Source organism: Taurulus bubalis, assembly GCF_910589615.1.
Source record: "Taurulus bubalis genome assembly, chromosome: 1".
Classification (NCBI taxonomy): Eukaryota; Metazoa; Chordata; class Actinopteri; order Perciformes; family Cottidae; genus Taurulus; species Taurulus bubalis.
In genome coordinates this window covers 6,619,147-6,646,773 of record NC_136589.1, presented here as the reverse complement: position 1 = coordinate 6,646,773, position 27,627 = coordinate 6,619,147, and the positions used below count along the sequence as shown (strand labels likewise).

At 40.3% G+C, this 27,627-nt stretch overlaps 1 protein-coding gene across 3 annotated transcripts; it reads left to right on the top strand.

Annotated features, from left to right (window-relative positions):
* The first annotated feature begins 7,444 nt into the window (after positions 1-7,444).
* On the top strand, positions 7,445-21,893 carry grhl1 (grainyhead-like transcription factor 1). 3 transcript variants are annotated; one of them, XM_079232539.1, is made up of 16 exons: positions 7,445-7,566; positions 9,726-9,915; positions 10,092-10,165; positions 10,949-11,082; positions 11,170-11,405; positions 11,878-11,960; positions 12,307-12,460; positions 12,579-12,690; positions 12,913-13,007; positions 15,031-15,274; positions 15,932-16,059; positions 17,212-17,240; positions 17,463-17,545; positions 19,414-19,499; positions 19,827-19,891; positions 20,529-21,893. In XM_079232539.1, the coding sequence occupies exons 1-16, from the start codon at positions 7,547-7,549 to the stop codon at positions 20,641-20,643; spliced, it is 1,848 nt and encodes a 615-aa protein (XP_079088665.1). In that variant the 5' UTR covers positions 7,445-7,546; the 3' UTR covers positions 20,644-21,893. The 3 variants fall into 3 exon arrangements, with proteins under 3 accessions (XP_079088665.1, XP_079088667.1, XP_079088666.1); XM_079232541.1 differs by lacking the exon at positions 7,445-7,566 and adding an exon at positions 7,625-7,661; XM_079232540.1 differs by lacking the exon at positions 7,445-7,566 and adding an exon at positions 7,681-7,790.
* The last annotated feature ends 5,734 nt before the right edge of the window (positions 21,894-27,627 follow it).

Below are 27,627 nucleotides of genomic sequence, written 5' to 3'. Positions count from 1 at the left end.
TGCTTGTGTGTGAGGCCCGATGAGAAGACTGAGGGGATCTGACAGCAGCAGAGGTTGTCTAACACAATCACACTTGCTCACCACTACAAATAGTATATAGTTTTGCATCTGATAGTATCGGAACTGGAGAGCGTGATCCAAACTGTTCAAATGTAAACTCAAAGTCACAATGTCATCGTGGCTCAACACTTATGTCCCTATGTGTGTTTAGAATGTGCGTTGAAGCAACGATGATCACGCAGGAATGTTGTGTGTTCTGTTTGCCAGCATTCCTCAACACCTAACTGTAAATACAACAGTTTGTACGGCGTCCCTTTTTTGTGGCATTAAGCGTGTATCAGAATAGAGAATTAGCCCAACAGTCGTGGGAAGATAAAGGAAGCACACACATGCCCGTCTAATAACTGTAATAGAATATGTTGCAGTGTAATTTGGGTTTATTCTGCCTGTAAACCTCCTTCTACATTGCTCCATGGAAATGCCCGTGGAGCTGCTGCTCAACTCAGTGTCAGGTCGCAGTGAGTGCTTTCCATCAATCGGGTGGCTGAATCCCTCACAGTTCACAGATCTTTATCTCAGCTTCGAAGAATCTCTAAATGAAGCTGACATGAGGGAATGTCAATATTAATTTCATTTTACTGCTGCAGAGAAATGTGTTCTTTCTACCCCCTGTGTACATTTCAATATTTAGTGTTATGACAGGGTTTGAGAATGTATCTATAATAACTAGTTTGTGTGTGTGAGATGGGTCATGAAGGTCTTGTACAACATGACAGAGCAGCTACTGTACCATTAAAGCAAACCCCTGTCTGGTTGATTTGTAAACCTAAAGACTTCCCACAAGATGTATTAGAACCTGAAGGTGCTTTTTTATTTCACTTGTATAATTCTGACCTTAAATTCAAAGAGTGTTTAAAACAAATATTGATATGTGAATATTACAAAGTAACTGAATGAAATAAATTGGAGGGGTTTGCTTTGTTTTGTGGAAAGATTAATAATAAAACTATTTCACCCAAACCGTTCCTTTTCTTTTGCAAATAGATGATGCAGCATCTCTATTTTTGTCAGTTAAACCCCTTAAAACGAATAGCTTTATACTATTTATAATCTATTAACTTTTAATAATTAATAATACTGCTGTTTGTTATCCAGGAGAAATTTCCCTGCGAGGATGATAAAGCAAATGATTTGACTTTGACAGTAACATTTATTAAAACATTTGTTTTGTGGTTTGACATTTTCCTTAGAATAAGATGAATTGATGGGGAAATGAAAAGGACAGTAACATTATATTGACCTGCTTTGTTCGGTCCTTGATGGTAAATGAATGGAATTGCAAATAACAATAATGTCATTCAACCCCAATTAATTATAAAACAAAACTTCTGAAACTAGAGGCCTCTTTGTCAAAACTTTACACACACAACCAAAAGCATATACACAAAATACAAAATCTGAATCTTTATACGATCTCTCGTGAAACACATCACATTTGCACACACAAACACCAAATAAAATAGCTCCTTCCAGATGTCAACCGCACACTGATACAATATTATCTAGAGTGTTTCATTTCCATTTGTAGCATGAACATTGAACATCAAAGAACAAACTTGAATCTTATTTCTAGTGTTCAAGCCCTGATTTCCAAGTAATTTATTTGGTTACACATGTTTTCAACTATGCATTCTGGGTTCAGGTGATTGATGATTCAGTGGTGTATTTCAATGACAGTGTTTAGCAAACACACATGCTTTTAGTTTGAGTGGTTTGTCTAATGTAGATGGCCGTGTGTAGTTATTTGCAAAAGTACCCTGTGTGCACAATTACCCTTATCTGTGCCTTTGCATTTGTAAACACTGTAATCAATCAATCAGTTATCAAAAGGGAGGCCATTTAATATTCGGTTTAATAAGTTATTTACATAATAATAATTGAATAACACCATTCCCTTTAAATTGCACTGCACTTTTACTGCTTCTTTTTGCACTTCTGGTTAGATGCAAAAACTGTAATCAAACAATCAGTTATCAAAAGGGAGGCCGTTTAATATTCGGTACATTCGGTATACTTGTACTTGTGCAATGATGATAAAGTTGAATCTGAATCTGAATCTTTAATCGTACTCAATGGTCAGTAACATCCACAGCTCAGGGCTAAAACATCAGCAGTGTTGTGAAGCAAAACACACACAAACACTCCATCGAGAATCCCAAAATCCCATATACACCTGGAAAAAGTACTGACCTGTTTCCTCCTATGTGTGTGTGTGTGTGTGTGTGTGTGTGTGTGTGTGTGTGTGTGTGTGTGTGTGTGTGTTTATAATGTGTTTTAGGAGTTGCTCTGCAGCATGCGGGTCTGCCGTGCCCTCAGTGTTTGTTTTTACTGTCATCAGTGGGAACAGTGTGATACCATCTAACCCCGGCCTCAGCAATTCACTGAAAAACATCACGACCATGGAGAGAGTCTGATGAGGCTGTCAAGTGATAAATTACACGGGAGCAATGGCAATCCCTATAAAATAATGTTTATGGATCAGACTCATCTGTTACCCAGGTTGAGTTGATCAGATGTAGATAAATAATAATCCACCACTTCATCTCAAACCTCGACTGTGTGCACATTTACGATGCCTGTTAACGTTTAGTTTGGTAACGACCAACAGCGTGATAATGATCTTAAAACGCATTACCACACTGTTTCTTTATTCATATGAGCTCCTCTGCTATTTACCCAACAACAGAAAGCTTCACCGTGAGCTCCCGAGCTGCAAACCTAAACTGACGGTCCAGTGTGCCTCAAACAGACCACAAAACAGTTTCATGCTTTCGGCTCAGACAAGTGCACACATGTTAAAAAAAGGGATGGATTTGCATCTTATTTCCATCCTGGTTTGATGCCTGGAAAGAGGCGGGACGGCACTGAAAACCAACTGTCTTCTAGGAGGAGGGAGGAATGGGAGAGAGCTCCGGGGGGCTTGAAGCCCACAAAGCAAATTGACAAAGATGTCCCAAAGCATCTTGGAGGGTTTGAGTCGTTGGAAACTGTTGAGATTGGCTTCATGTTGCATCAAGGGTGTGCTGACACACGCTTGGATGTCCATTTGTCTTTGGTTTATTGGAGAACCTTTCATTTCTCGCTGTGTCTCTCTTTCAAACAGTCATGAGATCACCTCTTTGCTTTGGGCTATTGAACACCAGCGACTACCGCAAGCCTGGCCCGGGCCGCTGCCTTCTGTTGGAGAGCATTAAAGCAACAACAAACAGGATTAAGCTGTATTTCTATTCTCATTTGGCACGTGTTCAGCGGTTTTACTCCTGTTTTTATGTGATTAAATGAAGGGAGTAAAGTAATTTTGTATATCACCTTTCTATTAAAATAAAAGACGTTAGCTGCTTCCAAAAGGTGTGCAGATATCTTAGATCAAACTGGAGAGAGTTGTTTTGAAGCTGGGACTTTGAGTTTGAAACATGGAAAAACTAATAAAATCTGAACAGAGGATCTTAGAGACGAACCTGTGACAAGGCTGGAATAGACATCTAATGCGGTCCGGTGTTTGCCCACGCAGAACTCAAAGTAATCACAAGGGGACTGACTGGGCTACAGTCCTGCAGCAGCACTCTGGGCCTCTTATAAAGGATGTTGAAGTCATGCTAACATAAAGCAGGTAAAGAAAGAATTACAGTAGTCCAGATGGGATGACATTTTAAGCATAAATAATCATCTCAGTTTGAGGGTTAAATTGAGCAAAACTTGAACATGAACAAATCAAAAGTTCCACATACAGGTCAAGAGATGAGATACATCTAAAGAAGGAACACATGTTTTCCTGCCTCTCAGGGACAAGACCGAGAGGGACACTCGGTTTTATCAGCATTACGTTGTAGAAAATTGTAAGCCATCCAATTATGTAACATCATCAGTGATCATGTTACACCTGTTGGATTAGTTTAGTTTCAGAATTGATCATAACATTTAGTCTATAAAGCCTTACAATACCTTGCTCTACTGTACCATCAGACCATTTCATGAAACTGAAATATGTTATGTAAGTAAAAACATATACTGTATTTATCTCATCAGAAAGGTACTTAGTAACAATGTTATGTTCATCTAAACAACTACTTCCTCTTTTTGTTTTTGTCTTTGAACATTCCAGAACATTGGGTTCCAAACCTAGAGGTGGAAAATAATTACAGTATTTGAGCAAAGATGCTTTGCTCAAACACTGCTGTTGTGAAATACTGCTTAATCTAGCATTTACTTAACTACATTTATCTGACAGCAATAGTTATTAGCTATAGATTAAAAAACAATACATGATACGTTTATTAAATATAAGGCATTGTTTAATCTGTGGTTTCCAACCTCTTGGCTGGTGACCTGTTGTCACATTTCAGATGCATTGTCATCAGTTCCACCAAAGAGACATTTCCCCTCTAAACTACCCAGATGTTTTGATGTCAGATGAAATTATCAATATTTCACAATAAAGAAAATATTAGAAAAAAGTCCAAGAGGTATTTACAAAGGTGAGTCACTTCTTTCCTCTCCCACTAATTATCTCACAACCTTTCAGATGTATCCTTTGACCCTTTGGAGGGGCCAGACATTTAGTTTGAGAACCACTGGATGTGACTATGCCTAACTGAACATAAACTGGCTTCACCTGACCAGCTACGACTCTAAAATGATCATTGCTGCATTTGTATTATAAACACTGTATTAATGTCATATGAGTAATTTTACTTTTGACACATTCAGTGGATTTTGTTGATTACTCTGAACTTTTATTTAAGTTTAATTTTGTAGGACTGTTACGTCTGTCTGTGACTTTTACTGTTATGTAATAGAGTATTTTTGCATTATAGTAGTATTTGTTCCTTAAAGATCTGTCCAAATATACGTCTGTTACTTCTGGAGAATAGCTCAGTAGTTCTTTTCTCAGGTTTGATCCCACACTTTGATCCAACTCTTTTTTTTGTGTGTTTTTCCCTCATGGTTTAGCTTCTCGGTTCTTTGTCTAGTCAGCGTCAAGTCAGTCCCACCATCAGCAGCCCAGGTACATATTCCCAGCCTCACACACACACACACACACACACACACACACACACACACACACACACACACACACACACACACACACACACACACACACACACACACACACACACACACACACACACACACACATCCTCGTATCCCTCCATCACTGTATTATCCCATGTCCTCAGTGCAAACACAAACAAGCTCCAGGAGAAGCAGGTGTCTTTCCATTGGGATAAATAAACAGTAAACCAGGATCCAGGAGCAGGAGGTTGAGTCTGTTTGTGTGTGTGTGTGTTACAGAGAGAGAGTGAGTGTGTGGGGGAAGGGGGATTACAGTTAGTTTCTGTCTCAGTGTGTGTTTTTGGGGAGACACTTTGAATATTCCTGATAGCATCTTTTAAGCTCCCTATGTCTCTAACAAAGCTGTTTGTTTTCACTTGAGCTGATTCTTTCATCTCCTGTTTGGAGGTTTATGACTGGTTTGTAAAGTATGTTTCTTTTTTAAAATCTATTCTTATCGTAATCATCACAGCTAGTTGTCGAGGATTAGGAAAAGTAGAGGCAATGCAAATATGTCACAAAGGCTCACAGCAGCTTAAAATATATGATAGATATAAACGTGTGTCAAATTGGAAACTAGTTGTTTAAATCTTCCAGACATCCATAGAAAACTCCCCGCTTTATCAAGCCCCATTGACAGAAATTTGCTACTGTTTCATACTGCTTGCTGCAGGATGTAAATGAGATGCTAACTGTCAAGAGTGGCCCCCTGATTTGGTTGCATGTTTATTCATCGTTTAACTTGCTCTCTTTTGTGATTCTGGAGATTTCGGGACTAATTTGCCTTTTTCTTATCTGCAGCTGTGCAGGCTGATACTAATCTGTCCTCCAAGAGAATGTAAGCATCTCTCTATGTTGTCATCCAGTAACGGTGACACAGGTGGGATATTTCTTCATAAAGTTAGGAAAAAGGTTGACTTACAGTTAAGGAGGATGGAAGACTAACTCACAGCCACATGGAGGGAAATTCTGTATGACATTTGGCTCAGAAAATGTAAGAAGTAAAATCAAAATTTAAAGTATAATAATAATATAAATAATCTATCGATTTTCATAATAGTTGAACTCAAGTGATCCTGCAACATGTTTTGAAGCTATAAATCAATGGTTGAGAAAACAATCTCAACACAAGGTCCAATACATCCATCAGGATCTGTCGAGTAGTATTGTAGATGATCAGATTTCTACTTTTTCTTGCAATTAATTGTAGTGAAGTCACTATAAAGTATCACACAAACACTACAACCGTATCAAATATATTAGAAGTAGAAATTTCCATTTTTTTTTAAATGCATCTGTCCAATAAAATGGACTGATATCGGTGCTGATTCTGACTTTTTTAAGCAGACTGAGAATCGGTCATGACGTTAAAGGACAAAACTTTTCAAGTCTGTCTCTGACTTGGAAGAAGACTGTAAGTAACTATATAATGAAGCTTCATGTTATATTCAAATACACTTCTGAACACATGTTGTACAAATCAAGTCCTCTGCATTTTGTTTCCCATCTTTTACGTTGGAAACTCGTTAGAGAAGGATTTATTTCTCCACAACAAAACCTGTTTCAATGTTCATTTGGGCACCTGCCTATGTTGAACATACCCTTTAAAACATCTTATTTGTCTATGTACATTAGTAGCCTCATGTTAACTTGCATTAATGATGATCAATGGGTTCCATGAGCTCCATCCAGTGATGTTTACAGATTTAACATTTTGGGAAAAGAGTATGAAATCTGATCAAACCTGCAGATACCCATGAGGTTATTTTTATTTCTTTTATTTGATTCCCGTTGAATGGCAGGACTAAACCATTATTATAATGCTGCAGTGGCAATGCCCAAAATAGTGTGTTAACTGCTCCTCCAGTCCTTCAATTAGCATTGATACACCACATGTAAAACACACCACGTGTAATGTATCAGTTGTGACTCAATTGTAATACTGGTGCATACCTGTTTAGTTTTTTTCACCCTTCAGTCCTTTTTATCCCCTTCTTTTTTTAATTTTTTTACATGCAACCCTTAAAAAAACAATGAAGTATTTCAAAACACATTTCTTTCCCAATTAATAACCCAACACGATACAATCCCAGCTGTTGAACCCTGCTCCTCCTCTGGCTCACCCTGAGTCTCTCTACTCAGGTAGGCCACGCGATGAGCCAATCACAACCTCAGAGAGCATAATTGACAGTATGGCCCCGCCCTCCCGTCCACCTGTAATCCAATCCGCGCGCCTGTCACAGGTAAAACCGGCCTCAATTTCTCAGCGTTGCCCCAAAAAAAGCGAGAAAAGCCGACAAAACCCGTTCTCTCAGAAGGGGACACCTTGTTTGTTGCCGCAGCCCTCATCCAGAGTTAGCGGCGGAGTTTTCTCAGGAAAGAAGACGGATCGGATTTTCAGTACCAACTAGAAAGTCCAGTTCGACCGACCGAAATGTCACAGGAGCATGACAAGTAAGTGTCCTGACTCTGCATTTACAGCATGCACAACGACAACGAGACATTATAAGATTGAAAATACTATTGTGGGAATTTTTACACTGTTTTTTGTGAGTTTATGGCTTTGATGGATTTTCTAATTCACGGTCCACATCTGACCTGCAGCTGCTGTTTTAAAAATGTGTTCTGATATTTATTATGTATTCTTTTTAGGATTATTTATCATAGTTTTTTTTCGGGTGAGTTTACTTTAAGACTTGGCTTGCCAAGCTGTAAAGCGATTATATCTCATAGTTTCCCATGGTGTAACTCTGCTGATTTCACCTGTCATGTTCAAGCCTGTACAGGTGTATCTCCACCTGTCGTGCGAGCAGAGGAGCCTGTTAGAATAAAAACTGTCCCGTGATAGAGATGGGCGGTTTATTGTTTGATTTGCTTAAAGCTCTAACAGTTATGTGGATAGTCTCGATGATGTTTGTTTAGGAATAAACATGAACCTCAGCAGCGAGACGTCAGCTAAAGAAACTGGCGCTGCAGATGGCTGTACATTCATGACAACAGCGTCACTATAAAGCATTCATATATACTTTACTTTATATAGTATGAATATTTTTCATGTTGGTAAAAATGCTTTACCTATTTTCTGTTTGATATTTGAGGGCAATAACGAGGGACGTTTTGAGGGGAGTGAAATTGTACACCTGCTAGGCGTTGGCTCGACTTTACTAACACAGACAGTAGTCTAAGCAAGCACAGGGCCATATGAGGTTAGTGGATTTTACTCTACATGACTCAAATGTTTTAGGTGTCCAAAATGTGATACTAAATGCATTGCGCAGTTCTCTAAATATGTGTTGCTTTTTTCATGTTCTTGCACAATGAAAGAGACAAGAGTGAAATCATGCTGCATTACTGACTACAAGTGAAATCTAATTTTACTCTCTCTCTGAAAAACAATCAAACTCTTTTGTTGTTGTTTTAGTAATGGATTACATGTACTTCGAGTTTTATTGCAAGTAAATAATAGATCTTATCAGGTTGCATTTTATGAATAGCACAATTAGATATAGGATTACTAATTATCACTTAGCTTTGACCATTGAGAGGGGGGAAAAGCTGTATTTGTTGTAGATACTCAACATGGAAACTGAGCCTGTCCGTTTACACTTTGTCATAATCACCTTGTGGGGGCAGAAAATCAGGCAGTTGAATTTAGTGGCCAGATGATTGAAGGCGTCTTAAGAGTGTGTGTAGCTTCCAAAGTTGGACAAGGAAAGCTAATGATAGATGACACTTTAATAGCAAGAGCTCAACTAATTACTTTACTTTGTTTGTTTAACACGTCTAAGTAAATATAAGCTAAGCAAACATAAAACATTTACTCAGAGTTCAGTGTTGAAATGATCAACGTGTCTCACTTGTGGAAATTGTGTATGCGTTTCTTTTAAAATTTAAGACGTTTACCTCAATTGAATGATCTTAAATGAACGTGTTATGACGGTTACCAGCAGATGAGCCGCATCAAAACACAAGCTGGTAGGATCTTATTGGTCCAACTCAGTCCTGTTTACACAGCAATGACTCTAAAGGCCTCACAAGATGGAGGAGGAAGAGAAGGAGAAATACGCAGCCAGTGACTTTGAATAAAAACTCATGATTCTCTTCCGAACACAGTAGCAAGGCGCTGGAATGTGGCCGCGTCACTTGCGTCACTTGCGGTCAGCTTCTCAGCCAATGAGAAGTTCCTGAGTCGTCACACCGGACGAGCCTGTAGAGCTTCTTTTGCTTGAGACACCTTGGTGGTTTGACGGCTGAGATTTGTTACACAATCCTTGAAAAGCTTGAACAACAGGTCTTACATATAAAGAACAGCTACATGGTTGATCTCTCGCTTTTATAACCTGTTTGTCTGTTTTGAACAAGGTTGTGATTGTAGGTCTTGGCTTCGTGAACTCGTATGAAGTCAGTCGGCAACTCAATCTGTCGAACGCTTGAGAAGAAGCTCATATGAGGAGATATATTTGCTTTTAGTTTTTAAACATGTATTAGTAAATTAAATTGTTGACAACCAAACAATAATTTGATAAAAAACTTTGAAATGCATTTGAAAAAAAGCTTTCACATCTTAATAATTCATTTGTATATGTCACTTATGAAACTCTGTCTTTTCACAGTAAGCGTGCGGTCCTGGTTCTCCAGAATGAGCCGGGCTACGGTGGCCAGCGTCGCTCATTCACCACAGAAGACGAAGCCTGGAAATCCTTTTTGGAGAACCCGCTGACGGCTGCCACCAAGGCCATGATGAGCATAAACGGGGACGAGGACAGCGCCGCAGCTCTCGGCCTGCTGTACGACTACTATAAGGTAACAGGAAATCCAGGCTTTACCTATATGATCTTTGTCCATTCTGACATCTGACCACTGAGCATCTGTGAGGCAGAGATTATGTCATGTAACTGATCTATAGACAGCAGGATGACCCGGCTTGTTGGATGTGATGTGGTCAGATGCTGAGCGGCTGTGTTTACCCTTCCATACAGGTGCCCAGGGAGAAGAGAACAATAACCCAAAGCAAGCCAGAAGCCCTGGTCTGTGATGTGGATCCCAACAAAAGGTAAGCAACAGCACGAAAAGCAGAGGGGAACCACGGCATGAAGGGATTCGAGCCCTTTCACGTTCTAAATATTGTGTGCACATTTGCATATATACAAATGAGCAGCACAGAGTGCAGCCTGAACTGCTCACTAATTAAATTAAAACTGCACACATTCATTTGTGAAGGAGCATCTTGTTCATCCAAAACCTCTCTTCAGGACCAAAAACAGCCTTGTTTTTAGCTTGAGCACAATTTAGAAGTTTAATTCACTAGATTTGCTCTCTATTTAAAGTTAAAACACAAGGTTATACTAAATGTATCCGTTGATGTCCCATACTTATTTTTCAAGAGAAACCTGAGAGTAAAAAACAGTCAAAGTCAGTGACACAAAAACAATTGACAGAGACAATCTTAAGCAGAATAAAATAATTAGGCTTGCAAGCTCTTAATGGTGTAGTACCTGAATCCAATGTCCAAATTCAATCCAAAGGGTAGTAAATATATATCTTTTTGTCCCTAAATTGGTTGCAAAGCTGTGAAAAAAAAGAATAAAAAACACAAATCCCATGAGCACATATACAAAACAAATAAACCCGAAGAAGTACAAGTCAAAGCCAGTCAAATAACAACTACGTATCAGTTAAAAAATTAGTTAAATTATATTAAAGGTCCTAAAATGGTAAATGTGTTCATATACGGGTATAAGAACAAGTTTTTAATGTTAGTTTTGGTTAACGAGATTCACGATAAAGCAGATAACACCAAAGATTCAGTGCTATGTGCTGTTTTTGTTTGTTGCAGACACCAGATCCAGGTCGGACACCCCATAGTGCAACACCAGGAAGGCGGTATGGAGAACAGGATCCAGGTCCTCAAGGGGCCCTTCAATATTCTTCAGCTGGCCCAGGACAAGAGGGCCCAGTTCCCCTCACCAGGTCTGTTCACGTTCAACAGCACAAACAGACACGAGCAGCTTAAAAACTGTAAATCTGATCGTCAGTTTGCTGATTTTCTCTATTCAGACACGACCGTCACTGTTTCCATTGCCGCCGTGCCAAACTACCCGCCCGTCAAGACGGAGATGCCCACCCACGGCTTCTCAGTGACCGTGCCAAACAACTGTGCCGAAACCGAGGGCCATGTGGGCGTCTTTGACCGGCAGCTCACCCACAACTCGGTGCAGTTCAGCCCCAGCACCCATTCCCGTACGCCCCCCGACTCCACCTTCTCCGAGAGTTACAAGGATGGTTCCCAGGAGGTGTGTGTTTCGATCCCCCTCTTTTCTAAACCCCACTAATGCTCTCCCTAAAAAACCCCTCCTTCCTCTCTTCTCCGCTCTCAGATCTCTCCCATCACACAATAGGATATTCACCTGATCCCATGGAGCCAGCGGTGGGCTCAGCCTTCCCTGGTTTTATTTGAACATGCCAAAATAGCGGCCAGTGTGTTATTATGCCATTGTCTCACCAACACAATAAAGTGCTGGACTCTTCTCCTACAATAGCCAAAGCCCTTTCTCTCTCCTCTTTTTCTATTTTACCTGGAGGCGAATTACCTTAGAATAGAGTAACCCAACAAAACCCCTGTACAGAAAAATGTGAGAGGGAGGTGGGGGGTTAAAGGAAGGCTATTAAAATGAAAATAAATAATTTAATCAAAGTAAAGTAGCTGTTTAATATCCTCTTTTTGCTGGGCCTTCACTCTTTAACTGTTTTCTTTGTGCGCTGCAGGTGTTTTCCTTCCCTGGGGATATCCAGTTACGTATGGCCTCCATGACGCCTGAGGACTACACTCAGTTTAACACCTTGCCGGGGTAAGTCGCACTGCCGCCTGCCCACCGTCAGACTTCCACCGCCATTCAGCATTTTAACACAACACCACAGAATGGCCCCATTCATGGCAGTCACAAGGGAGACACCAGACTACCCTCCGTGTGAAAGACAAGATTCTGCACACACAGACGGGTGTTATCTGGCCTCCACACACTGATTTCAAATTCACGTTTTAGATGCAATTGATAAATGACGCGTGCACCATCATGCTTTGGTTTTTGAATGCTATTGTTGCGCTATTGTTGAATTGTCAGTTTTACAGAAAAATAAAAGCCTCTTCTACCCATTTTATTCCTGACGTTTATGTCATTCTGCTGCTTGTTTTAGGAATAACTTTGAGTACACCCTTGAGGCGTCCAAGTCTCTGCGTCAGAAGACAGGTGACGGGACGATGACGTACCTCAACAAGGGACAGTTTTACCCAATCACCCTCAGGGAGGTTGACAACAAAGGAATGCAGCAACCCATTACCAAAGTCAGGGTAAGAATACGAAATAAACCTAAAACTATGGATATCATAGTATTAATCACTTTAATCAAACGCTAAATTCTCATTTTAATCTATGACCTTCTCATTGTATGTGTTCATCCATTGCCAGAGTGTAGTGATGGTGGTGTTTGGAGAGGAGAAGTGCAGAGATGATCAGCTGAAGCACTGGAAGTACTGGCACTCCAGACAGCACACTGCCAAACAGAGATGTCTGGACATTGGTAAGAACCACTAAGAATCACATAAAAGATATGTACTATTTGGTGCTGCAATGATGTGCCAAATTAGCAGTTGAGTAGTATAGCTAACAGGAAAAAAAGTGTGTTGCTATGGATTAATTCTGCAGCTTTTAAGAGCTCAGCATGTCATAAATAAAGATAAAGTTTCCCGACACTTTTTCACACTGTTATTAAATTCACGAAACTTTTGTTTTATTGTGACAGCTGACTACAAGGAGAGCTTCAACACCATTGGTAACATCGAGGAGATTTCGTATAACGCCATTTCCTTCACCTGGGACACCAATGATGAGGCCAAAGTAAGACCAAAAAAAAAAAAGGGACACAAACAAACAGATTAACGGATATGCAACTGAATGACATCATATTCAAATCACAAGGCTAATTCTGACATCACTTGTAAGAACAAGAACAGTATTTAGTCCACAGGGTTTTCATATACTTCCTTAAATTAAATTCTTAATACCAGCCTTGAACTTTTCACATCAACACTCTTAAAACCTTAAGCCAAAAATAGACTACTCCTCCTTTATTTAAGGTCTTGTGTGTTTTTTGCCAGAGACCAGCATTTAGGTTTCAGGTGTTAACACCCTTTTGTTGGTGATCATCATCAGCTTTGTTCATTGTGATCGTCCAAAATAGTCGTTAAAGAACATCGGGGCTTAAATAGAAGCGCGAGGATGCCGTCACGTTGTTCCTCCCCTCTTGCGTGTTTATTCTTGTTGCGCGGACACATGGAGGTGAGCGTTGTCTTGACTCGGCCAACCTGCCTGTCTCCCCCATTGTGATGCTGTGTGTTAAAGTATGTCTGCACGCCACCACCAGACAGGTGCAACAAAGAGTGTAGGAATGAGGAAACTCAGCAGGGGGGGAGACTGGATCACACCGTTAACAAATACAATCCTGTTCAACGGGTAGGAGAGATGACTGAAAAGAGGAGCTCCACTTCCATTTTTCATTTGTTGTTGACCCTCATGTCAACCTGGCAGCGAGCCACTGCCAGCCCGAGGTGGAGGACGACTGGCAAGCTAAACAGACGAAGAGACAACATGACGCCACCGCTCATCTCCAGCGTCTTGCTCTCTGTAGGCTACAACTTGAATAGTCACATGCAAAAACGTCTCCCCCCCCCCCCACACACACACACACACCAGGATGTGGGTCTAACTGTCTCATGACTCGAGGCCTGTGTCCATAGGATGTTCATCCTTGTGTGTTTTTTTTGAAGCACCACCCTGCTGCGTTGTTTGAGCATCTCCTCATTTAGATGAGATGTTGGGTGACAGATGAAAAAGTGTGTGTGTGTGTGTGTGTGTGTGTGTGTGTGTGTGTGTATTTACCTATCTTCTTAATTTTCTCTCTGTGTGTGAGCAGGTGTGTGGCTTTCCCCCCAGGGTGATTGCTCCGCAGCATATATGTATTGTGGTGTGTTTGCAAAAGGCAGCCCCTCCCTTATGTTTACCTGCTCTGGGGCAGGTAACTGATGTTATCAAAAGTCATGGGAATTATTTCTTTAATGCTTTTAATACAGTATAAAGCAGCCATAACCCCCAAATACAAGAAAGAATACTCATCTAAAAACGTACGAATCTTCACCCCAAATTTTATTATAGGACAATTCAAGGTTGTAGAAAATATGGTACACACATATAATACAATCTATTTACATGTAACAGGATTTTATTCCAACTTGAGAGCCATCGTGACATCAGCTTGATGATAATGATACTATAATGATAGGAATGATATATGAATAGAATATATAAATACAATGCTCAGTGTATTCATCGATGAAGAGACTGACTCCAGATGCTTTTCCTGTATTTATGCAATGCACAAATACATTCACTAAGATTTTCTCTCGGCCTTTCAATAATATATTATGATATATTATCTGAGATATCTGCTGCTTACCCCTTGGTTCCTTTCTGTTTCGTGATCTTGTTCATGGGTCTTGTTGACACAATGATAACCTGTTTTCAATACAAGCACCGGGAGGACAGGGGAGCATCTCCATGAGACAAAATAAATGAGCCTGTGATTACTGTAGTTCACCACTGGAGGGCATCACAGGACACTGAATGAGGACTGAGCTGCAGAAAGGCCTCCACTGTTTTACTATGATGATAATGTGAATGATAGAATGATTCATAAAAAAACCTTCATGATTTAGAAGCAGCTCTTAAAGAAATAGAAGTTGCTGTGACTTTAATTGACAAAGCTTGTCAATGTTTTTATTGTTTATGTTTGTTTCTCCAACTTATACGGGTGAAGTTGGACATTTTCTCCGTGCTTTAAACACAACTGCTCCTCCCTCCACAGATCTTCATCTCCGTCAACTGTCTGAGCACCGACTTCTCCTCCCAGAAGGGCGTGAAGGGGCTTCCTCTGAACCTGCAGATTGACACCTACAGCTACAACAACCGCAGCAACAAGCCCATCCACCGCGCTTACTGCCAGATCAAAGTCTTCTGCGACAAGGGAGCTGAGAGGAAGATCCGAGACGAGGAGAGGAAGCAGTCCCGCCGAAAAGGGAAGGTCGCCGAACTTAACCCTAGCCTGGCCTGTGAGTCACTCACCTTGTATAACAAGCATGAGCAGGGGAACTGAAGCTGCTATTATTTTGATCTAGATTATTTTCCCACCTAATGCCAGAATGTTTAAGTGTATTAGTGTCGGTTACACTTCATAACAGATGAAAAAACACCTGGGCTCTTTCTCCCCCCAAATCACCTGTGGGGTTTTGTCTTAAAGCTGCAGGAATCAGTATTTTTAAGATAATGCTTCAAATTCAATGACTATGTGTAATATGAAAGTGGAACGCTGGCGGTGATGAACCACTCACATCACTCCTGTCAATATCAGTCTTGGTGTCAACCACAGCTGGTGATGTTTTCAGCAACAACAGAAAAGGTCTGACGAACCGACGGCAGGCAAAGTTAGACCTTAAGAGTTGCTAGAAACCAAAACACAGCTAAAATAGAGTGAATATTGGCCTTAAATATGCTCAGACACAACTCTAAATGCTTGTATTGCTCTGTGTTTGCGGGGTGTGTAAATGACTTTATTCTAACACGTTTGCTATAACAACGTTATAATGTCAATGTTTTACAGCGTATTGCTCCCAAGTGGCCATAACAATATATTAATGCAGACTTTAAAGACACTTAATGGAAACCTGATAAAAGACTAAACGGCTCCCTGTTGGGTCTTTTCCTCCCAGTTGTAGATGCCAAAGTTCCCATCCTCCAGAAGCGCAACGATGTGACCATCTTCAAGATGATGAGTGACCACGAGACCCAGCCCGTCCTTTTCATTCCTGACATCCACTTCTCTACCTTCCAGCGCCATGTGAGTGCCAGTCACAGACACACACCACTCCGCCATGGATCAACACGCCTTGCCTGTCATTTCTGACCTTCAAACATTTTGTTTTGCTACACTTATGCAACATTCGCGGCATCTTAGATGCTCCATAAACAGTTTGATTTCTGCCTCCGCCCACTCATCAGGCAGCTGGGTCGAGGTGACATGCTCACTCTACTTGGCAGGAACATTGAGTTCTGGTTTAGAGCTCTGAGTCCTACGTACCAGTGGCTGTATTTCAGACTGCTTACTCACCGGATGAATCATTTACCGGTGACTCAAAACAAACCGAGGGTTTCAGAAGATTCTACCTGTACTGCTAACTTTATGTGTTCGCATGCTCAGAGGAAAATAAAGAGATAGATTTAGAGACGGAGAGAAGACTGCAGACTGCATCGTTAAGGATGTGGAGATGCTGTATGTGGCAGATTTTACCGACCCTGTATCTCAGGTTTTTATCTTCCACTGACTGGACTCTGAGCTTTGCTTCTTCCAGTCAGGATGAACACGTCACATCACACTTTCTCTCTCTCTCTCTCTCTCTCTCTCTCTATGTGTGTGTGTGTGTGTGTGTGTGTGTGTGTGTGTGTGTGTGTGTGTGTGTGTGTCCTGTACACCATATTCCAGGCACTTTTCATGTTTTCTTTGTAGGATGAGTTGCTTTATTTGTAGTAAATGACTCTGAAAGAAAATTGATTTGACTGCTTGTGACCTTTGAGTGCCCCCCTCTGGCCACATTATGAACTGTTCTAGCTGAGTAACTAAGTCTACCTTGCACTAGCGAGGTTCAGGGAGGGACAGAAGGTTATTTTTGGAGTTGACATGACATTGAACCTGACTGAACTGCTATCAGTTTCTGATAAATTCTGGGTTTCCTCTCAGAATAGAATGCTATTAACAGCCATGCCTGCAATCAATAAAGATGCTGAAAAAAAGGCTCCAAAAAACCTGCATTGCTGGATATACAGTGTATTAAAATAATTTTACCATCAATATTAGGGACCCAACTCTCAGATATCTACAGATGATACTATTCACAATTCAAAGTCCTCTTTGATACTATATATAGTTGGTAGTTATTGTTTTTATTCTTATCTTCCATATGAGTTAATTTCTCCGTTTCTGTTTCCTCTGCAGCCGTTCCCAGCAGAAGATGGCGAGGAAAGGTAAGCACTGATATTACACTCGCTCTTTTCACAATTGCTTTTAAAGTCGTTTTGAAGTGAGGCAACCTTTTGGTTCCTCCCCAGTAAAAGGAATAGAGATACATATGCTGTTTCTAGGAAATGACCGTTGGCAATGTGTGCATATGTGTCAGTTTTATAGCCTGTTAGCTGGTTGTCAGGGGCATTTCAATAGAGATGTGTGTGTGTGTGTGTCCACTGTAGCTCGGGCATGAAGAGATTACCCTTCAATGATGAGGAGTTTGGTTCGCCTCCAAACAAGATGGCGAGAGGGGAACCAAAGAAAGGTACTACACGTGTGTGTGTGTGTGTGTGTGTGTGTGTGTGTGTGTGTGTGTGTGTGTGTGTGCGTATGTGTGTGTGTTGCTGTATTGTAATGCTTTGACTGTTCACATGCTGATCAGGTGAGTTATGCTCTTTTCAGGGGACAATTCTGTGTGTTAAAGTGTGTATTTGCTGTGGTTGGCCCCTGAAGGCAACACACGCACACGCACGCACACACACACACACACACACACACACACACACACACACACACACACACACACACACATTACACTGGGAGGCCTCTTATTAGGATTAATACTCACTCACACACACACATGCATGCACTGTTTGACTCTTTGTCGTTTTCCTTTCTGCCCTCTCTCTCTCTCTCTCTCTCTCTCTCTCTCTCTCTTTCTCTTTCCCTCCCTCCCTTCCTCTCTGAGCCATGTGATTCCAGGTCTTTCAAAACACATACACGTGTCCAAGGCCTCCACTGAGCCAACAACATACCACTGATAGCTACGTGCACACACTTATGCAAACAAGTCTATGCCCTTTCCTCCATTTACTATTCATAGGCAAGCAGCAAGCTTTTTCCAATAATACAATGTGTAAATAAATGCTTTACGATGTGTTGTATCTAGAAGAGGAAAGTTATAGGCTTCAACTTGATCATTTAAATACACCTGCATACGTATAGTCAATAGCTTCACAAAGCCTGGATAGATCTTGCAAGATATGTTTGTGGTGCAGAATTTTAATCTGGAAACTATCTACATAGAACCAGTAGACCTGATCAGATTTATACTAAACCAATCAGTGAACCACAGGGACGTTTCCAGGGATCATGTTCCTGTACATTTCAGATTTTCTCTAACTTTCTTTGTGGGAAATACTGTATACCCTTTTAAAGACCATCAAATTAACAATCACAGAAGCTAAAACTGCTCAGAACTCATGGAACATTATACGACCATACAATAAATAAATAAAACATTATTATTCAGCATTATTCAGCAAAAAGCATGGCCAATTTGTCACCTGAAATCTACCTGAGATCTAAGTAAATTGAGTTTAAGGTTTCGGTGAACCTTTCCACAACATCTTTCCATCAACAACTGTTGTGTTTTTCCAGTTAGAAAATTGTCAATGCTGCAATGGTTTGGCAGGGATTCTGTTGACGTTCGAGTGAAAGAGAACTACGAATGTGTTGAACAGCTTCCATGAAATGACGCCTCAAAGAAGGTTAACCATGGCAGCTCCAGACCACAGTGAACTGTGGCCTATATATATGTTGTAGCATTATGAACCCCAGCATGCAGTCACTTACCGTACTGCCTCACTTCTTTCTTATTTGGTTTGGCTCTATCCTGGAGCACACACTAGTGAAAAAACTAATTGTTGTATTTAGAGGCCAAAACTGGTTGGAAAACAATATGAGAAAATCTATTTCGGGCATGATCTATTTTGAGAAGACTGCGTGTTGTGAATGGGTCTTCCCATGTATAATGAGTGTGCTTTCTAGGTGTGCTATGTCTGGGCCCAGTGCCACTTCTTTGAGCCTGGACGAGTGCCTGTAAAGTCTGGCAGGGGAGCATTTAATTTATGCAGTACATCTTCAAATTTACTAGTGGATTAAACATATGTGTGTGTATGTGCTTCGCTGCTGCAAAATGGAGACAGGGATGCAGTGAAGCCACAAATCCTCAAACCCACACAAATAAACCAAACCAGCAGTCAAGCTGTTCAGACTGATGCAAATGCACGCTTCACGCCTGCCAGTGACTTTAGTCTGAGGCCAAATTTGGGGTTTGCTTTTGTGTCCAACCCATGAACTTACTTTGCTTTGACACATTCTCGTCTCTTCTTTCTCTTTTTCACCACACAGTCCTGCTGTACGTGCGCAAGGAGACGGAGGAGGTGTTTGATGCCCTCATGCTGAAGAATCCCTCGCTGAAAGGCCTGGTGGAAGCTGTAAGTTGACTTCAGGTCATCGTACTGGTTGTGGCTGCTGGTGTTGTTGCGCTTCATGATTTTGTTTTATATTGGATGTCTCCAGCCAATGCACTTCAGACACAGTTCGCACTGTGTGTCAGAGAAGATGTGAGACAAGGGTGTGTAAAATGCAAAGAGAAATAGAAGCATAAAAAGAGCCAGTAGGGGCCGTGTTCAGAAATTATGGAGAAGCAACAGTGGAATTGATGAACCAGATGTCAGTTAAGGATTCAAATGTTCTTTGTTCAAGCTTTTATGTTTCTGTCAATAATCTAAAATTGATTTGTGTTTGTTTTTTTCAACCAGATTGCAGAGAAGTATGAATTACCTTTGGATAAGGTTGGAAAAGTCTATAAGAAGTGCAAGAAAGGGTTAGTATGATTTCTGAACTCTGCACGACAACATGTGTCAAACTTTGTGAAGGCCCAAACCTGACATTAATTAATAACCACATACATTAATTGTATTCCTCATTCAATAGGCTCTCTCAAATTGTTTTTACCCCTTAAAGGCAAATAAACCAAAAAGTATTTATTCGTCAAAATGTGCATAATGAGAGTGTAAATAAAACCCGTAGCTTTCCCAGATTCATCATTGGCTGACTTATGTCATATCCCTTTGACAGAGAGGCCAACACTCCTTTACACTAGCGCTAAATCACACTGAAATTTTGCCTGATTTAACTTCCAAACATCTATCTAATGGGTATTTATTTGGTAATTTGTGAGTAAATTCAGCATTAGCAATCAGACTCGCTGCTGCTGTGATGCACATCAGCTGTGATGCACATCAGCTGTGATGCACATCAGCCAGCATGTACAAAGCTGTAGGAACAAAAAAAGTATTGCTTTAAAAATAGATTATTGTCCAATTATTTTACAGATATACATGCATACAGTCGATTGATTTCTCCATTTCTTTGTATGTTGTTTAATTAGGGACATTAGTCTTTATTTTTTTGAGGATGAAATGAACAGTTCACTAACACCCATATCTGATTCATAATAGGATCCTAGTGCACATGGACGACAACATCATCAAACACTACTCAAACGAAGACACCTTCCAGATCACCATGGAGGAGATGGGCGGCATGTACAAACTTACCCTCACTGAGATCTAATTGGATGGGAGGAGGTGACATCACCCAGACCAGAGAGATGGAGGATGAATGAAATGGTTTACACGTCTAGCTAAGCAGTGATTATGGACTTGATTTCAAACTTAAATCATGGTGTCTTTGTGCCGTATTCACGTCAAACTCATTTTAAAAGTCTCACAAGAGGTATTTAAATAACCCATAGCTCTTAATAGATCACAATGTTGATTAGATAGGTAAGTTATACATTTTGATTCACAAAAAAACTAAAACATAATTGTACATACAAATCAACAAGTGAGGATAGGTGTCATTGCTATGACTTCTTTATTTTGTATTGATTAAGTTGCACCTCAGATAATAATGCCTATACCTTTGTAAATGTGTGTGCAGATCATTTGTGGTGCTGCTATACCTCATGCTATGCAAGCAGCAGTGTTTCTTTTTTCTGAGGGGAAACGGCTTGTCTTTTGCTTCCCGAAGCCATAGCACTGATGATTACAATCTGTAAATTTGGGGATTTTGTGCCCAAAATGAAGACAGCTAATTGTTGATGGAGCCCCAGTGGTTCAGTGTATTAATACAAAACAATATGGCAGTATTTAGTGTGCAAAACTCTTCAACCATCATACAATTAGGGTAGAATAATGTAAATGTTTTTTTTTTTAGCATAGGGTACATGTTTGTGAATGAAATTACTTAAAATATGTTTTTTTTGTTCAATCAATATAAAAATGGCCTCTTTGTAAGTATTAAATAGTCACTAAATATGTATCGATAACGATGCTAAAACACAGCTACCGTTCCCCTGTAGAGTAGTTTTCTGAATGTTGATGAAATAGGTCAATGGATGTCGACTACAGTCAGGCTGTTCTGGAAGTGCAATGTGACGTTTAGGTTCAGAAACATTCGGAAAAATAACCTCTCCTCTATTGCCATGGCTAAGGTAGATGATACATATTATCTGATAAAACAGATTTATTTTTAAAATGGAAATACTGTTGTATATAGCCACTGGAAAAATGGATCTCTCTGATCCTTTCTTTTGTATTTCAGTACTTATTGTGTATATATTTATTAAGAGATGGATGTGGGTTATTGTTTGTTTTTTATTTACGATATATATCCAAATTTCTATTATTCCTATTAATATAATGTTTTTTTTTCCTCCTTTTTATATGAAGTTATTCTATGTCAAGGGACAACAAGTTATTAATTTGTTTTTATTTGTAAAGGATTTGATGCACAAAGTGCCCAATAAAAGCTCACCAGCAGCTTCTGTTTTGGTTGTCTGAGATCTTCTCTTCCTTGAGTTCGCTTGTACTTTTTGACATCATTCCTTTTCAAACATTGCCTCCATATAATTCAAATTGTCCATTTTTACAACCGTCTATGAATAGGAAATGGTTTAAAATGATTCATAGTAGATCTGCAGCAGAGATTAACTTTGCCATGCCAGTGTTTTCTGTGTGTGTCCACAGAGAAGCTCCTCTGTCGGAAACCTTGCCACAAATTCCTGCATACAACCTTTGGTTAAAATAATCTATTCTTTGATATTTTAGTCCCATTAGTGGCACAGTTCTAGGAATAGTAATGTCAATCAGCCGGTCCACCACTTTGGTCCAGACGGAAAATATCTGATTTATTAAATGGATTGTCATTAAATGTTGATACAGATATCCTCATGACTCTGGTCGTATGTTGTGTTAGCATTTAGCTTAAAACACAGGACCCACTTTAGTCTATACATTAAATAAATAACCAAGTAGAGGAAATTTGACCCCTTATAAGCTATTCCATATCATTTGTATACATTTGAAGGACATTTAGTAAACTTACTCACTTGTAAAAACAGACTGTTCACATTTTACAGTTTGCTCAAGATAAACAACTTTGAGAAATCCCATTCCTCTGACTTGATCTCTTAGAAGTGATAGTATGACAGTAGGCTATAATTCCTGTGTTTATTATGACCACCAAATACCGAGGACATGGCCCTCTCTGAAGGCTCAGGTGTGCAGGTAAAGGACGGCCTAAAGACTCATTTGGTGATAATTTAACCAACTGGCCACGCCAACATTGTCATGCTGCCTTGTTGTTCTTAGTGCAGGGCCCTGTGGTCTGTCTTTCTTTTACTGTCTCTTCTCTCTCATTCTCTCCTCAGATGTCCTTGTTTAAACCCAACAGTTGGTGTCAAGATGTAGCTCCTGTCCTCTGTATACAGTAGATGACTCGGAGCAGTCAGGAAACTGGCATATGCTCTCTCTTTGTTTTCCATCACATTTGCTTTTTGTCTGGATAAATTGGTGTTTTTTATTACGACTTACAAAGTGAGTGATTGTATTTGTACGGTAAGACCGAATTTGTCTGGTGTCTGGTGTTTTTCAATGCATTATTTTTAATATAGCATTGCAATTGTTTGCAAGATTCAAATGTTGTTCCTTTTTCCTCCATTTGTTTAGTCATGATGTCATAAGACTACAAAACCCTTGAGTGGGATCAATGTCAGTTGAGGGGTATTTCCTAATCTCATTGTCCTACTTGTGTTAATGCAAATGTATTTTGCCACGTGTAGATTCGTTGTTCGATAGTCGACGCTGCCTAAAAGCTGTTAACGCTGGGTTGCAAAGATGATTTGCAATGAGGTTACAAACTGGGATCAAGTTTAGTTTGCCTTGGATCTCTAAGATGATTTATGACTGAAAGCTTGGATGTTTAGAATGCTTTTATGATTGCAATTTCACAACTGACTTTTAAATAAGAATATTATATTCACAATAATAGTTTCATTCATCAGTCAAGCAGCAGTTTTTCACGAGAATAGTTGTTTTTGGAGAGTATATTCAGTTAAAACAGACCTTTCTGAGGTTAGGTTCAGAACTATTTTGGGTTCTGCCCTCTTAAGTTGCACACTCTTATGATACAGCGTACCATCGGCAAGCCAGACCACAAGTGACCGACTGTAATGCTGTTCAAACATCCCAAGTGCAGCTCTAGTTTCACACTTTGAGAAAACTAAACAAATTCCTTCTTCAACACTGCAATCCTTCTCTAGTTGACACCGATTTATCGTGTTCCATATCTGGTGTCAGACTGGAGTCCAGATAAATATAGTAATATCTCTTTCTAAGTTCATACTGAAACACTGGTTTCTCATACAGGAGTACTTAGTTAAGAAATAAACAACATTGTGATGTGATTTAATTTGGAAAGTGTTCTTAACAATCATCTTCTCCATCACCAATCTCTTTTATTTGATTTGCAATTACAGCAGCAACAACCTCTAATATTATTAAACAGATAAGAAAAAAAAGCATTGTCCTCACTGTTTGAGTCAGTTTGTTCCATCTAGTGTTTGTATGATTCATATCTTTTTATTGTTATAGAACCACTCTTCAAAGTCAAAAATACCTTCTGCTGGGAAGTTATTCACTTGCCAAGTGTGGACATGGTGACATAACATTAAGTGTAATTTTGTTTTGCCTCCTGAAAATATGATCGTTTCAATCTAGCTCTGAAAATATACACACACCTACAGTACCCACACAGTTAAACCATGACCTTTTACATGTCATTGAATTTATCCACACTTAGTTTTCCTATCAGTTTCAGCAGATTGAATTGAGCAAATACTTGTTCAAATAGATAATTAAAGAGGAAGCTGAAACCAGAGAACTAATGAGGTTCATAAAATAATGTCATCTCTCATCTATTATCACACACACACACACAAACACACGCACACACTCACTCACAAAGACGATGGTGTTGATACTTAAGAAATCCATTTTCATGAGTGAAGTATTTGAGTGCACATAATAGAGCATATGGTGGTCCATATTGTGCTCAGTATATTTATATAAATGTGAAGTGTTTTTCTTTGTATGTCCTCTTATTCGCCACCAAACTATATAATGAAATGTTCTTCTTGAACAACACTTACGTACTGAACAATTTACAGAAAGTTTCAAACAAACCCGAACAAAGGCGTCTTGTGAAAGAAGAATTCTCCACAAATGGAACAAGCCCGATCCAAGATGAACAAGTGCAGGATCACAAAAGAGGTTTTTCTGCCCTTGATAAATACATTCTTTGGTACAGTGGAAGATGATAGCTGTACCTGGGACTCAGACACACAATGGCACCATGTCCAACACAACTTCTCTTCATGATATATGTGTCATGCTAAACAAAAGACTGAGAAGATATGTAGGTAAGCTGACATTGTGTTGGCACAAAAAACATTTTGTGTTTCACCACAAACCCTGGAAACATAAAAATGTGAATCACCTCAGAGCGAAAATCTTTGCTATCAGCGACAAAAGCTGTGAGTGAGGTCCTCATGAAATGGTCCAGCGAGACACCAGAAAAACCTTTTTAGCGTCAGAAGATACAGACAACGAAAATGTTAAAAAACACAGCTTTTTCAAGTTCGTTCAAACATATTTTTTTAAATGCAGGCGGAGCTGGAGAGCGTTTTTACAACAAAAGACATCAACTTCCTTATGAGTCTGAAACAGCAAAGACTCGTACAAGATGAAGCCGGCATTCTCCTAGGAGCTGTTCCAGATACTCCCAGGCCCAAACCTGAAGCAATCTTTCTGAGCAGCAAGCCAACATCGATCAGTGTGGTGTGAGAAGGCAGCTGTCTTCTCAAGTCGATTTTGAGACCATCAAAAAAGATGTTGACAGCTTGTGAGTACTGGATTACTTAAACCTGTCAGGGAAACACTGGAACCCATCATGTCCAGTGGCAAAATCAGGAAGTTCTCAAAGAAGCTGACAGCTGGCTGGCCCGATATATCAGATTCCCATATTTCAAACTGGAAAATATCTCTCTGAGCTCAGGAAGGTGGATGCCACTAAGTCCCTATTCTGCCCTTGCTTCTATAAGTTAGCTTAGCAGATAGCTAACAGCAGATCCATAAAAGAAGGACCAGGAATCCGGAGTGGAGTTTAGGATTTTTAGTTAGAATCTTGGTTTTGTAAGACTGTGGAACAGAACATGAAATTAACTTACAAACCGTACATATACATACACATGAATATTAAGCTTGGATTCAACATACAGTGATTATGCCAGAAAAGGTAGGTAACCATTAACATAAGGCTCCCTTGACCAGTTAGCATCTAAGCTAATTAACATTGATGTCAATACGGAAATGCTAATCGCGATTAGCATCTATACAACACAAGGTTGTACTAAAACATACAGAGAATATATCGTAGAAGATATTTACATGCCACATACAGAAGTACTTCCAGACGTAATGTTAGATATTTAGAGGCTACCAGACAGTAAGTGTGAAAAGTAGCTGCAGCATGTTTCTCAGTAGAATCAGAACTAACTATGGTAAGAGAGGAGGGATAAACAAAGATGCAATTACATTCTCTACCACTTGGCGTCTACAATGCAACACATGAAAATGTGGGGCAGAACAGTCCCCCTCTTCTCCTGAAGTTCTTTACGCCATGACGGAGGTTACGGTGGGAACGTTCTTGCAGCAGGTGCTGCTCTAGTTGGAGAAGGAGCCTTCAGGAAAAAGCAAGTCCCAGAGACAATGTTTCTGGTGCACTCACCGAGATCCAAGACATAATGAGTCCACCTGCCATGATCTTAATGGTGTCAGCTTGAATGTCAGTTACCATGTTGATAGAGTCCGATTTTTGAAGTGGCTGTCTGCTGAATCTGTTGAGCCTTTAATGGTCTTTTCCCCACTAGCGCCTTACCCCAGTCTGGAGACACCCTTAAGGCCCGAAAATGGATCTTCACAGTGTCAAATGATACCTCATCTCCTACAACAGAGAGGTTGATCAACAACCTCCTCACTGCTCCGTCCATGAGGCTTGTCACAAAAGCCTCTTGCACAACCAGATGGCACGTGTTAAATACAGACGGCAACGGCCTCATCGAACGCCTGTCAGACGAGCTGCGGGAGGAAATCAACGTGTCTGGATCTGCTGTCACAAAAATCAACAAGGTTATCAAAGACCTTGAAAAGCAGTTTGCAGTTTGCAGAATATTAAGATCCATCTGACGCCCCCTCCCCCCCAAAGACGTGCACAGTTGCCAGGTGTTTTTCAGAAATGGGAAAAAGTTTGATCAAGCCTTTCAAGTGGTATGTCAGGGGCAGCTGCCAAATCACCATCCTCCCCTTTTCCTTGAGTTTCCTTCGGCTCCTCCAGTGTCCTCCCATATTTCATGTCTAACATAAAAAACACTGCGGCTCAGTGTTTCCTCCAACATTTCAAATAAGAACATTTCAAAAAAACAACAAAAACAGACAAAATTGAAAAACACTTTTGGTTGTGTAATCCACTGCGGTCAGATGTTGACAACTAGGTTAAACTAGGTTAAAATGTTTGAAAAGAAGGTGCTCTCTTTAAACAAAAATGTTGAATTAACGGCATTGCTCAATTTTTGGCTCGGCTTAATTTAAGTACCGAGAGAATCAGAACCAGAATCAGCTTTATTGGCCATGTGTGTGTACACATACATGGAATTTGACTCCGGTTTTCATGTAGCTCTCATTGTACATACGGTATATACATATTATATACAATAAACAAGATAAATATAAAAAAAGACATTAAAGAAACAGAGACAACAGGGTGTGAGGGGTCTGCAGTGATCTTTCCAGCCCGCTTCCTGACTCTGGAGGTGTACAAGTCCAGGATGGAGGGCAGGCTGGAACCAATGGTTCTCTCTGCAGACCTGACTATCCGCTGTAGTGTTGGGGGCCTCCTCCTAAAGTCCACTGTCATCTCCACAGGCTTGAGCTTGTTCTGCTCCAGGTTGTTCTGACCACACCAGAGGACCAGCTGTACGCAGACTCACCACCGTTTCTGATGAGGCCGATGACCGTTGTGTTGTCTGCGAACTTCAGGAGTTTAACAGCCGGGTCCCCTGAGGTGCAGTCTTTGGTGTAGAGGGAGAAGAGCAGTGGGGAGAGCACACATCCCTGGGGGGCGCCAGTGCTTATTGTCCGGGTGCCGGATGTGTTGTCC

What these genes read in the sequence shown, in the direction of transcription:
- grhl1 (XM_079232539.1), top strand. Translation starts at nt 7,547, where the DNA reads ATGTCACAGGAGCATGACAA. An exon ending in ATGTCACAGGAGCATGACAA is followed by an intron (nt 7,567 to 9,725) that starts GTAAGTGTCCTG and finishes GTCTTTTCACAG; the next exon opens with TAAGCGTGCGGTCCTGGTTC. An exon ending in ACAGAGATGTCTGGACATTG is followed by an intron (nt 12,691 to 12,912) that starts GTAAGAACCACT and finishes TTATTGTGACAG; the next exon opens with CTGACTACAAGGAGAGCTTC.